General features: G+C 40.1%; 1 protein-coding gene across 2 annotated transcripts in view; it reads left to right on the forward strand.

The window, feature by feature from the left end:
- The window catches only part of B3GLCT (beta 3-glucosyltransferase), a 116,643-nt gene extending 112,592 nt beyond the window's left edge, over positions 1-4,051 (forward strand). For both annotated transcript variants that reach the window (XM_081815427.1, XM_081815426.1), the window contains one exon: positions 1,942-4,051. In XM_081815427.1, the coding sequence (XP_081671553.1) occupies positions 1,942-2,109 (168 nt within the window). In that variant the 3' untranslated portion in view covers positions 2,110-4,051. The remainder of the gene's footprint in view (positions 1-1,941) is intronic.
- Positions 4,052-13,502: the final 9,451 nt, after the last annotated feature.

Here is a 13,502-nt window from a genome sequence, read left to right on the forward strand (position 1 = left end):
TTTTAAATGTGAAAAACAACCCAAGATTTGTTTCCACTGTTTTTCTTTCTTTGTTCTGGGAGCATTGTGGAATTATCTGAGAACTGAATTGAGAGTATGTTTTTCCTGGGGTTTCTTCCAAGCCAGTAAATTCCCAGAGGCCATACAAGTAGACATGAGATATGAATCCCCTCAGCTAATACTCAGAACTTGCTCAACTCTGTTAGACATTATTCTAGTGTGTATTTTTGGTCTTGGTTTCTCTCTCTTCCTTTAAAATTGCCTTCTTAGATTTTTAACTCCATGAGCATTTAGAATTTTTAAAGGACAATGCTTGTTTGGTATGGAACGTCCCCCCGCTCATCATTTTGAAGTCTTCCGTGCAGTTGTTATTGTTTGAATACTCATCGGAGCAGGATATTTGTGCCATCCCAGGATAAAGCCCCCCAAGGAGGCCAGGGCAGCTGAGGCACTGTTGATGTGCCAGGCTTGGGGCACACGGAATGAGGACCAGCTGCAGATGTCCTGCCAGAACACTGGACTAGGAGCTGGGCTGGGCACCTGCTCTTGTCCCCATTCCAATAGGTGCTAGTCCTGTTGACCTAAGAAACTTATAAATTCTGTGAGCTCCTGTTTCCTCCTCTATAAATTGAGGATGAATCAAGATACTCTGATCATCTTGAAAGGTTGTTTCAAGGGTTGAATGAGATAAAATTTAATGAAGGTATTTTATAAACCATTTAAGAGGGTTTATGTAAGTATTCATTGCAAACATTTAAGCAGAATGTAATAAAAAAACTAGCATAGAGAAGACTAGTTTTCAAAATGTTTCCTATCTAGCTTTAATAAAGCCAAGACTGTTTTAGTATTGATAACCCATTGAGTTACTATATAACACAGATGGGCTATATAAATCTGTAAACAAGATAGGCATTGAGACAAAGGTGGATGCTTTGTTTAGAGTAAAAAAAAAAAAAAATAGTATCTGGTTTCTGTTTCCTTCCATACCCTGAAGGTAACTTTAATCTCAGCCATCCTAGACTACGTCTGATTCTGCTTAAACTTCATTTTGTAAGTTCTAGAGAATCCTGAAATGATGACGATGCAAAGACTTTTTAGGCCCTCTTGCAAAGTGCTTCTGGTTACTCAATGTTTCCCTTGCCATTTCTGGTCAGACTCGGTATCTGGATAGGAAGAAAGTGTTGAGTTACTTCACCCTTCTCCCTGATTCCTGATGAGCTCTGCATTTCCCTACACTGACATCAGGGCAGTGGACAGGCAAGGGGAGCCCCGAGAACACTTCACACACACCCCTGCCACACACACACACACACACACAGAGAGACACACACACACACCATGTATGGCTAGAGTTTCTTTAGAGAGGCCTGGGAAATAGCAACCTTTATGCCTTTTGCAGAAGTTATAATAGTCACTTAAATGACTTACCAAGGAAGGCTTTTTATATCTATTACCATGGTTGAGGAATCTCCCAGAGGTATGACTACGGAACATAGAAGCAAAAAGTGGTACATTTGGGATATTAAAGTAATTGGAGATACAAAAGCAAAGAGCCTCACATCAGAGGGAGGGTAGTGGAAAAGATTTTCCTTTTTGCTTTTAGATTCTCTTAAGCAATATCAAATATTGAAGAAAAGCAGTCACTTCATAAATTCAAATGCTATTCTTTTTTTTTTTTTTTAAGATTTTATTTATTTATTTGACAGAGAGAGAGACCGCGAGAGAGGGAACACAAGCAGGGGGAGTGGGAGAGGGAGAAGCAGGTCTCCCGCCGAGCAGGGAGCCCGATGTGGGGCTCGATCCCAGGACCCTGAGATCATGACCTGAGCCGAAGGCAGACACTTAATGAACTGAGCCACCCAGGCACCCTCAAATGCTATTCTGAAGCAAAATTGTTTTCAGTGAATAAAGGAATGTAATTCTCTGTTCTTCTTCCCACAGGCTCGGCCCGTGGATTATCCCAGGGACTACCTTTCTCACCAAGTTCCCGTATCCTTTCACAAACACTGGAACATCGATCCAGTAAAAGTGTATTTCACGTGGTTGGCACCCAGGGAGGAAGACAAAGCCAGGCAGGAGACAAAGAAAGGCCTTAAGGAAGAGTTATAAAACGTGCCGGCCTGTGAGCACAGTTTGGGTCAGAGACAGAAGTGGAGACTGGCCTAGTCCTGCTGAGCTGTGATCATTACTGCTTCTGTGTGCCACCCGGCATTGGAAGCCTTCTGACTTTAGGTGGAAATTATGTATATGGTATTTTTTGAGGGGGGAGGAAGCAGAGTCATAGGGAAAACAGATTTTTTTTTCTGGGAAAAAAATCATTTGCTTTTGCATTATGCAGTTACTGTAATATACCACGATTACTGTGTTTTTTTCAAGCTGTGATACAGCAGCTTTATTAATAAATGGTACCAGAAGTCTCCTTCCTGTTTTCTCTCTTCATTATAAAGTGTCAGATGGGCTTGAGACTGAGAAGACATGACTGTGTTTATATATATGCTCTAGACATATATATATATATATATATATATATATATTCTCCATATACTATATATATACACACACACTTCATATAGAACAGGCAACATCTGTTGACATGGATATTACCATGGTGTGAACTTTTTAACCATATTATTGATGATGAAAATTATTTTCTGGTTATTCAGTAGGAATAATGCTGTATTAAATATCATTCATAAAACATCATAAAAGTCGAGATATGAAGTCCCCTGTAGTCTATAATCAGGGTTGTTATGTTTTATCTATTTTTCTCTTTGTGCCTCATAAAAAGAGAGTAAGAAGTCTTCTGCTAGAGTTTTCTACTTCTTCAGAGGTTCATCTGTGTTCTATTTCTCCCCGAAGCCCTATCTTTATGACCTACTTGTAACACAAAAGTATGCTGGATGCTGCCAGAAAATAGGTGTTCTCAATATTTAAAAACAATGTTGTTGTGCTTTATTCAAGTCAGTGAGCTCTGTGTAAGTCTCAGGAAGTGAATTAAATTAATTTGTACCTGATGTTTTACTCTTATTTTTCTTTGAATGTTACTTAATGACTCTCTCCTGGCTCATAATAACCCCCCCGGTATACCCATTAAACCCTAGTGGAAGGACAGCGTGGTGATTTGGCAACTTCCCTGGGTTCTTACAGAATGAGATTTGAACATAGTATTTTGAAACAGCTCTAATTTTCAAATCATATCTTTAATATATAGTAATTTAACACATTCGTTATTAATTTGTAACAAGGACACTTTTAATGTTTTAATTATATAATTCAGTTTTTCTAAGGGTGTTTACATAAAATTTGATTTTTGTATGTCTTAAACTAATTTTGGTCTAGTAAAATACTTTCCTCTTTTTTAAAAATAAAAATTGCTATTCATTAACTTCGCTTGTAAGGCTTTTATAGCCAAGCACAGGGTTTTAAAGCCATACCACCAAAAGTACCCATGTGTGTTTTTTAACAGTACATTTTCTTGTAGCTTAGATTGGACTCATTTCCAAAACGATGCAATAGTATTTTGACCGTGGTTCCAAATTAGCAAATACCAGGACTGGTGTGTTTTCAGTGGTCACCATATGCATTGGATTCATTTTTGTAAAAGTGGATTTTGTGGCCTGTCCAAGGAATGGATCAGAGATGATCAACTAGATGAGAAGCACCCCAAGGATTTCTAGATCCTGTCAAACTGTTGGTGATGACGTCAGCATCATTGCCATAGCTGGGATCGTTGTCGTAGCTATCACTGCCAACACCTTCATGTCATCTGTGATAATACGCCTGGAGGACCTGGGTGCCTAATCCAGTGGAGAAGAGGCTTTGGTTCTTCCTGCCCCTGCCTCCCAACTGTCACGCTCAGCACATAGCGTATTCATTCGCCAGGAGCGAACGGGCCTCTGTACGTGACGATCCACATCAAGCTTTCTTACGATCAGTGCCTTCTACTGATACTGGAGCACCTCCTCTGGTACCTGTAGGTGTTTTGTTAATTATGTTTACTTTTTGGAACTATGTAAGCCTAACCACAAATAAAAGGTCTTTGCCTACGTTACTCATTTCTCCTATGTATTCATTAGTCCAACCTAGAGGGGGAAGGGCGGCAAAGGGAAAAAGAATGACTAAAGTCAGGGGGAAAAGTTGGCGGCTCAGTGAACACAGTTCTCAGAAAAATCAATAAGCTATCCTTTTAAGAGAAAACCATCAGACATTGAAGATATATTTATACAAAGTCTGTGCAACCATTATCTATCTTATTATATAACAAGTGGAGATGTTATTTTGGAATGGATTCCCATACAGTTCCTATCTACATTTTGAATCTGAACTTCCCAGGACAGGTAGTGTCCTATTCATATTTCTTTTGCCTTTTTAATAGGAACTTACTTCCAAATGCTTTTTTTTTTTTTTTTTTATCCTAGGGATGTCAACATCAAGGAATAACTGGAATGCTATATTTTGCTTTTAAGTCACTTCTGATATAACTAAAGCCAAGTTGTCTATGTAGGATTTTTACACCTTACAGCTAAATCAGAAATTCAGACACAAACACAGCCTTTATGGAATGTTCGGGAACATAAAACAATAGCACAAAGTGATGATATGCGCAGGTATGTGTCAGTGTTCTCTGAATTTCCTGATTATTGAATACCTTTAGTGTTTCCACATCCATATCCATTAAAATAGTTTATGTGTTTTTCCTCAAAAATTGATAATAGAAGAATGCTAGAAGAATTTTAAGAATGTTCCTGTTGTTTTTCATTCATAATCAGAGATGTAATTTCAGGACACCCGGGTTGCTCAGTCAGTTAAGCATCTGCCTTCAGCTCAAATCATGATCCCAGGGTTCTGGGATCAAGCCCCATGTCAGGCTCCCTGCTCAGCGGGGAGTGTGCTTCTCCCTCTGCCTCTCCCCCCACCCCTCCCACTCATGCTCGCTCGCTCTCTCTTTCTGTCTCTCTCAAATAAATAAATCTTTAAAAAACATCAGAGATGTAATTTCTGTGGACTAAAATGAATTTATCAATAGATTCATTCAGCAGCTCTTTATTAAACACCTACTATGTACCAGACATTCCAGGATGCCCCTTATCCGTCCTCTTCATCACTCTACCCCTGGCATCTTTGAATGCCTGGCACATAGTAGGTGCTACTGTTTTATGTTCCCGAGAATTCTATAAACATGTCACCTGTAAAATGTGTTCTCCTCCTATCTGTAGAAAGTGAAGCTTTTGTATCTCATGTTGTCTTTTAGCACATGTTTTCCCTTAAGAGGCACTTACGTTCCTTGTGGGAATAGGGGTAGTTGCAAGGAGAAGGAATGTAAAGCAGTAAACAAATGAAGGAACGAGACGATTTCTAATAATGATAAATGTTATCATAAATTTTAAGATGTAAGATTCTAGGGAATGTACACATGTGATGAGAACGATCACATAGAAAGCAAGGTTGGTACAATGACTCCATGGGCAGTCCTGGTGAAACAGAATGGAATCCAGAGCTCACTGGAGGGATCCACTTTGGTAGGAAGCTCTGCTGTCAAATGGGAGCAAAGTGTATGCACAGAGAAAGAGTTTTAGATTTACTGACATGAAAATGTGACTGTTTGAACCTGATCACTTCTACTGTGAGATAGTAACCCACTGAGAATATTTGACTTTTTACATATTTGTTCTTTTTTTTTTTTAATGATTTTATTTATTTATTAGAGAGCGAGAGAGTGTGAGCCATGGGGGGCAAGGGAGAGGAAGAAGCAGACTCCCCGCTGAGCAGGGAGCTCGATGAGGGGCTCGATCCCAGGACCTTGGTATCATGACCTTAGCTGAAGGCAGATGCTTAACTGACTGAGCCACCCAGGTGCCCCCATATGTTTGTTCTCATGAAGAGCTGTGGCGTGAATAATAACAATGCCAACCACATACATAGAGCTTACTCTGCTTGGCACTATTCTAAGGGTTTCATATATCAGCTTATTTCATCTTCACAATAACTCTTTAAAGTAAGTACTATAAGTACTAAAGTAAGTACTATGTTTTCCCCAACTTACACTAGGGGCAACTGAGGCACAGAGATTAAGTAACCAGCTCAAAAGTCACACAGCTTGTAAGTGGCACAGTGGGTTTCCAGCCTAGACATTTGGCTCCAGAATCTATTCATTGAATACCTGTGCTCTTTTTCCTCTCCCAAGAAGAGCATGTAACACCAGCACAGATAAAGATGACCAAGAATCCAAGAGTGAATCATAAGTAACCCTATATCAGAGAGATTAAGGGCAAATATGATTAAATATCAGATAAATTACAGAAGCGAGATGTGTTGGGAGGTTAAAAAATGAAGAAACTGGCTACTTGAGATTGAATTTTAAATTTCTGTACCACACTTTGCACAACACATGGAGTGAGGGTGAAGGTACTCAGGCACTGTGACTCAGCAGTTCTACTCTGAGGCATAGACCCTAGTTAAACTCCTACACAAATGCACCAAGAAGCATGTATAGTCATATTCATAGCAGCATATACGGTTTGGGAGAACCAAAAGCTGGAACCAATCTACATGTCCATTGCTTGAAGAATTAGTAAGTTGTGGTATGTCTTTATAATATCACGTTATGCAGCTATTAGTATGAATGGACTACCGCTACATGAGACATTTCCATGTTAAGCAAATAAAAAAAGTCACAGAACAAAACCTTTAGTAGGATTTCTTGTGAATAATTTAAAACCATGCAAAATGAAAAAGTAAACACAGAGATACACGCATACCTAAAAAAATAAAGAAGAATAAGAGAATGATAAACACAGAATTCAAGATAAATAAAGAAGAATAAGAGAATGGTAAATACAGAATTCAAGACAGTAATTACCTCTGGGGGAAAGCAAGGAGGCTACGCTTTCAGACACATGGGGGACTCAGAGGTAATGTTAATTTCTATTTCTTAAACAGGTCAGTGGGTACATGGGTGTTTATTTCATAGTTTTTATGCCTGATACATATGTTATAAATGCTCCCTGTTCAACATTTAATTTTGATGTAATTAATGTTAAACTTGATTTAATTAAAAAACCCCAAGTTGACCACTTAACGTGTGAGTATTAATTTCTGGTGGTGGCTGCAACCATTTATCACAAAGTGGGTGGCTTAACAAAAGCAAAAATGATTATCTTCTGTCCTGCCTGTGGAATTTTGGGAGTCTAGCAGCCTTCTTTCATTTTGTCCTATTTCTGTCCCTTTTGTTCAAACAGGTATCATTTTTGCTTGTGTAACAAGTCTCAAAAACCTCGTGGGTCTCCTAGTATATCAAGGGGACTCGCCGTTGGACAAGGTGCTCCTCCACAGATCCTTCCTGACGATCTCATCTCTACCCCTGGCTTCTGCTCCGATGGTTGAGGGGATCCATTAGTCATACACTTAATATCTTCAAAGGACACTTTGTGCGAGGGAATACTCTGATCTTTCCATCCTCCCACGGCACTAGCAAAAGACTGTTCTGGCTCTGCCTTTGGCTTTGTCTTCATGGCATTCTTTCCTCAGCATCAGTCTCCTAATTTGGGTATCCTTTACAGTCTGGATTGGCTAAAAATCTCCCAAACCATCAAGTTCAGTTTCCTTTTTGCTTAGCAGTTTTTCTATCTCTCTCTTTCCTCTCAAATGTTACTACAGGTTACAAGAAGAGACCAGTGCACATTCAATACTTTGCTTGGAAGTCTAAGCAAAATATCCAGGCTCATTGCTTACAAGTTCTACTTTCCATGTAACTAACTATAGGACAAAATTCAGCTAGACTTTCTGCTATTACAGACCAAAGATCCTCTTTCTTCCAGTTTCCAAAAATATTTTCCTCATTTCCTTCTGAGTCCTCACCAGCAGGGCCTCTAAAGCTCAAATTTCTACCAACATTCTATTTATAATAATGTATGTATTCTCTAACACGACATAGGTTTTCTTCCCCGTGCTCCTTACTTCCTCCTGAGTATTCACTGGCAGCATCTTTAACATCCATTTCTACCAACAGTTTGTTTCAAGCAATGTAGGCTTTTTCATTATGCATGTCAAAATTCCTCCAGCTTCTACCCATTACCCATTCCAAAGCCATGTCCACATTTTATAGCTATGTATTAGAGCAGCATCTCACTTCCCAGGACCAAAATTTGTACTTGCGGCTGCTATAATAAATTGCTACGGACCTGGAGGCTTAAAACAACTGAAATTTATACACTTACAGTTCTGGAGACCAGAAAGCTGAAATCAATATCAGTGGGTGAAAATCAGAGTGCTGGCAGGGCAACCCTTCCTCCATTCTTTGCCTCTTCCAGCTTTCGGTGGCGGCTACATTCCTTGGTCTGTGGCACGTCACTCCAATTTCTGCCTCTGTGGTCACACTGACTTCTCTTCTCTCTGTATGTCAAATATCCATGTCTCTACCTCCCTCATATAAGGATACATGTGATTGCATTTACAGCCCACCTAGATAATCCAGGATAATCTCCCCATCTCTAATCAGACCGGCAAAATTCCTTTCTTGCCCTATCAGGTAGCATTCATGGGTTCTAGGAATTGGGACATGGATATCTTTTTGAGGGAGAGCATTAGTCAGTCTACTGCAGTGTGCTACCATTCATTGATAGGCTATTTTCAGACATGACCGAGCAAGTGGGTGAATTGGGGGAGTCTAAGGATGACATACCCACTCATTCACTCATTCACTCATTCCACAAATATATTGAGCAACTATATTGTGCAAGGCATTGTTGCTAGACGTCAGAAGGCACTGGGCTCTCAGTGGTGCCACTTAGATCATCCTACATCAGGAAACACACACACACACACACACACACTTTCTTTTTTTAAAAAGGCATTCTTTATATGGAGAAGAAATTAAGCTAGAGACCTGCATACCAGTTTGCTGGACCTTTTCAGACATTCCTATATCTAGAATTTCTTTTCACTATTTTTACCTTCCTGTTTTATTCCTCCTCTGAGTTTCTTCTGATTTCACATCTGGAACTGGGAGCTATTCTGCTCCTTTATGTTTAGGTAGAATAAGCACTGGATTAAAAGGTCCTAGCTCTGCTTTCACTATGCAATCTTGGGTGATTCACTGGGCTTCAGCTTTGTAATAAAATGAAGTGGTTTGAACTTGAAAGTGTTATGATTCTACTGTCTAAATATAGGGCCTGTATTACTAAATATGCCATTACTAAATATTCCCAGTGGGTGCTATTTCCGCATTTTTATACTCCATTATGAAAAGAACTTAATTTTAAGACTTCAAGGTTTTCTAATTAAAATGAATTATCTGCTCTATCAATCTGGAAAATTGTGTCACATTGAATTTAATCAATTTGAAATATACTTGGCTTTCATTCATGAATTCAGAAACATAGGAAAACTGTAATAAGACAGTTTTAAAGTAATATTTTTTTTTCCTGAATGTGAAAATTAACTTTGGCTCATTCAAAAAAATATGTATTATGTTTCTATTATGTTCCAGATACTGGGCATGTAATGGTGAGCAAAAGTAGAAAAACTCTCTGTCCTTGTAGACTTCATAATCTAGGCCACAGATTACTACTACTACTAAAGCAATATTCATAAGCTTTAATAAATGCTGAGAAGGAGTTGGTCTTTGATTTGAGATACAAAAATAAAAAAGCAGTTAACCATATGAAGGGGTCAAAAGGAGAGCGTTTTAGGAAGAAGAAACTGCATATGCAAGGGTCCTGTGGTAGAAGAATTATGGCTTCTTTAAGAAACTAGAAAAAGCTGGAATGCTCTAGGATCACAACGGATAACCCTTTGTAACTTGCTTTCTTCACATAATATATCATGGACATCTTACTGTTAGATATTCTGTAACAAAATCCCCACAAAGTATTTCACTGCATATTTACACTATAATTTATCTAAAAAACTCTCTATTACTGGTTATTTTGGTTATTTGCTGTTTTCACAATTTTTTAAAGATTTATTTATTTGAGAGAGAGAGAGCGAGCATGAGTGGTGGGGGAGAAGGGGTAGAGGGCGAGAGAGACTCTCAAGCAGACTTCCTGCTGAGCATAGAGCCCAAAGTGGACCTCTGTCCCACGACCCTGAGATCATGACCTGAGCCGAAACCAACAGTGGATGCTCAAATGACTGAGTCACCCAGGCGCCCCTGTTGTTTTCACACCTTTAATTAAGTTTTAAAGGGATTAAATGAAGTAAGAGAAGTAGGATGACTCTGAATTAGATTACTTATGTTTGTCAAAGTGGGTAGGTATGTTGTGGGACTTTAATTTTTTAAATGAAAAGCGTTATTTTGAGGAAAGCGAAAGAAAAATAATAACAACCATCTCTAAAGCAATTCCCAATTCTTCCTCTCCATCCTTCCTTCCCTTCTTTCCCCCTTCATTCTCCTTTCTGTTTCTTTAGTTATATATACATCTGTATCCCCCATCTTATAAACAACGCTGTGGTGCACAACCTAATAGCTAAACCTTTGTACACATTGAAGGGTTCAAGACTATTTCTTTAGGCTGAATTCCTACTTGTGAAACATTTGACACAATGTGATAAACATTTGAATGCGTTTACTATGTATCATCAAAGAGCACTTTAGCAATGTACCACCTTATACTTCCACCAGTCCCACAGAACTTTTCATATAATAATTTTATTTTTCATGGGAGCCTTGTATTTTCCTGAATGTCTCCTTTTCATTTTGATTCTAATCTACTTACTAGTCTATTGCGCTGAAGGATTCCCTGGTAAACGGACTCCAGCTTACTCAACCTTGTGTCCTTTACAGAGCCCAGCACAGAGCTCATGTTCAACAAATATTTGTTGAATAGCATTAACCTGTGGTCAAGTCAAGATTGGTTAACACAGGATTGACTGTCTTGATTCTTCTGCTCAGAGGGTGCTCTCCTCACTCTGTGCTTTAACTTTTTAGTTGATGTAAGGTTTTTTTTTTTCTCCACAGATTTCTGCAATATATGATCTAAAGACTTTCTGATTCCCAGATCCTAAAGGCATCATGAATCTACTGGATGTAAAAAGGCAATTTATAAAAGTACTTTCTAAAAGTAAGTAGAGAAGAATTTTGTTTTTTATTGTCCTTTGTAACTTCAGAAAGACCTTATCCTGGCACACGGTGGGCATGACTCATTGGCCATAGCCCAGCAGGAAGGTGGGCATGCGGGGATCCTGTTTTCTTCATCTCTGCTGTCACTACCTACTCTAGGCAGGCCAGGTGCTCCCTGTCTTCCATCGACTGTTGGGCTCCTTTCAGGTTTTTAATAACCTGTGCTGTGGGGAGATAAGCAAATAGGGCAGAGGAGATGGCTTGCTGTCCACTGATCACCTTCAAGGCTGCTGCCTGCTGTGACAGCTTTGGTCTCCCTTTGTCGGTCGGCCCTGTCCTCCCCCTTCTTGTGACTCTTCAGGGTTGCCGGGTAGTTTACATACAGCCTGTTCCCTTTAGTCTTTACCCACTGTGGATGCTTGGATTATCAGGGGGCGGAGTATCTGTTTTAATCTAGAAGGAATTCTGCTTCTAATTTCCTGGCAGCATTATTTGCCTCGGATTCAATAAAATTTGTGCCTTTCATTATTACCGTGTGTTGTGATAGTCCAGCTCAGAGAACACAGCCTGACCCACAATTTGGGCTCAGTAAGTACATTTAAAGAGGGTATAAAATGAGGGACTGAATCTCTGGGCCTCTTACTTCACATTTTGGCTCCACAAAAACAGGGACAAAGAGAGCCTTGAGTCCTGTACTGTCAAATTCAAACACACTTTTGGCTCCCCGAAGACCAAGGCAGGCTGGTTGTAGCAAGAGCCAGATGGAAGGGGGCAAAGAAGCCTCCTGGTGAATCCCTGGACACAGTTTTGGGAGTCTGAGAGTTCTCTGTGATACATCCCAGTTCTCTTTTAGACAATATGATGAAAGTAATCTCAGCATTTTGACGACCAACTATCATCTTTGTGTCTATGATTGCATTGGCATCAAGCAGTCACCAACGTCAAGTGACAACTGTCATCATATTCTCTTGCCAACTCTAACAGCAAAACTTTCCTTTTCCAGAGAAAAGTAACCAGTGGAAGTCATTTGCACGAGAACTTATTTAATACATTAAGGGTTTGGATTTGATGTGAAAACAATTTGGGGCAAATAATGCGCTACTTCATCAGTAAGTCAGAAAAGAGCAGAGACAGACCTGGCTCACGGATGGCGCTGTCGTGCGTAGCTAAGGCCACGTGGTGTCATGGCATGCTAGGGAAAGACCCTTGGCACAGGTTTATGTAACCTGCATTGAAGGCATAGCGGAAGCAGTAAAAACAAACTTTGATTTACAATCTGAAATGGAGTGAATAAGTCATTTATTTACTGTTTTCCTTCCAGAGTCTGAATTTATTTTATTATCTGCAAGACTGCAAATGAATTTCAGACATTTTCAGGTTCTAATTCCAGCAATAATTGGATTAGATATCCATTTAAAGTAGATTTCAATAGTGCCCTAATACTAACCCTGTTTTCAAAAGACCAAATGGATGTAACAGTGTTGCCATATTCTACTATTAACATTGTTTCAGTTACCTAATTCACTTAATTACCGTACACTGGTGAAGTGTTCGTGGATAGACAAATGGGATTGTCAGCAAAATGACCTTGGAAGCTCTGGCCAGGTACACTGGATATTTTCTGTTTGCCCCTCAGATCTACTCTCCACCCTTCTTGTGACGTGCGGAGGCTCACTGGCTTCCAGTCCAGGTTAGCCAATGGGAGACACCTGCGGGAGACAGGCAGTGGAGGAGACTGAGCTATTTTACTTCTGCTTCCCTTCCTGCTGGGCCACCATGGCTTGGGATGCCCCTCCATCAAAGGCTTTTGCTCCTGCTGGAGAGCGTTTTCCATGCAGACCCTGTGTGTGTGGCCCCGGGAACTGTTCCCTCGCCTTGGCCCTTCAGGCATGGGGGTGGTAATAGCTCCTCACAATTGCTAGTGTTGAGGTACTACTGCAAGACTGCTTTTGGTTTCCTTAAACCCTACCCACTCCTTTGCTCTTTAAAACTCTCCTCAATGACCCAGCTTGAGTGTGGGATCCGAATCCTGTCGGAGCTGTGACATCCCTGGCAGAGTTTGCAGTGAGTTAGCTGGGACAGGTGCTCCCACCCCTCAAGAAGAGGGGCTTCAGGGGAGGGCAGCCTCCCTCTCTTGGAGCACAGCCTCATGATGCGAAAGCGTCCACTTGCGTCCTGCCCAAGCATATGTCCCAGGCAGGCCAGGAGAACAGGGAGAGACATATAGATCTATGACTCTGATTTCCAGCCAGCACCACGGGATGGTCATTGGTGTCTACCTGAGTCCTTTTGATCAAAGTCTTGAGGTCATTAATAACATTTTGTACAATATACTTATGTGAGCAAGAATCTTAGGCAATAGGGTTATTGAAGTCAAAATGCAGATAGAGTGAAAATAGAGCCAGGCCTCAGGTTCCACTTTTCGAATATTAAACCTAATACC

Source organism: Leptonychotes weddellii, chromosome 3, assembly GCF_054177405.1.
Source record: "Leptonychotes weddellii isolate Sample4059 chromosome 3, ASM5417740v2, whole genome shotgun sequence".
Classification (NCBI taxonomy): domain Eukaryota; kingdom Metazoa; phylum Chordata; class Mammalia; order Carnivora; family Phocidae; genus Leptonychotes; species Leptonychotes weddellii.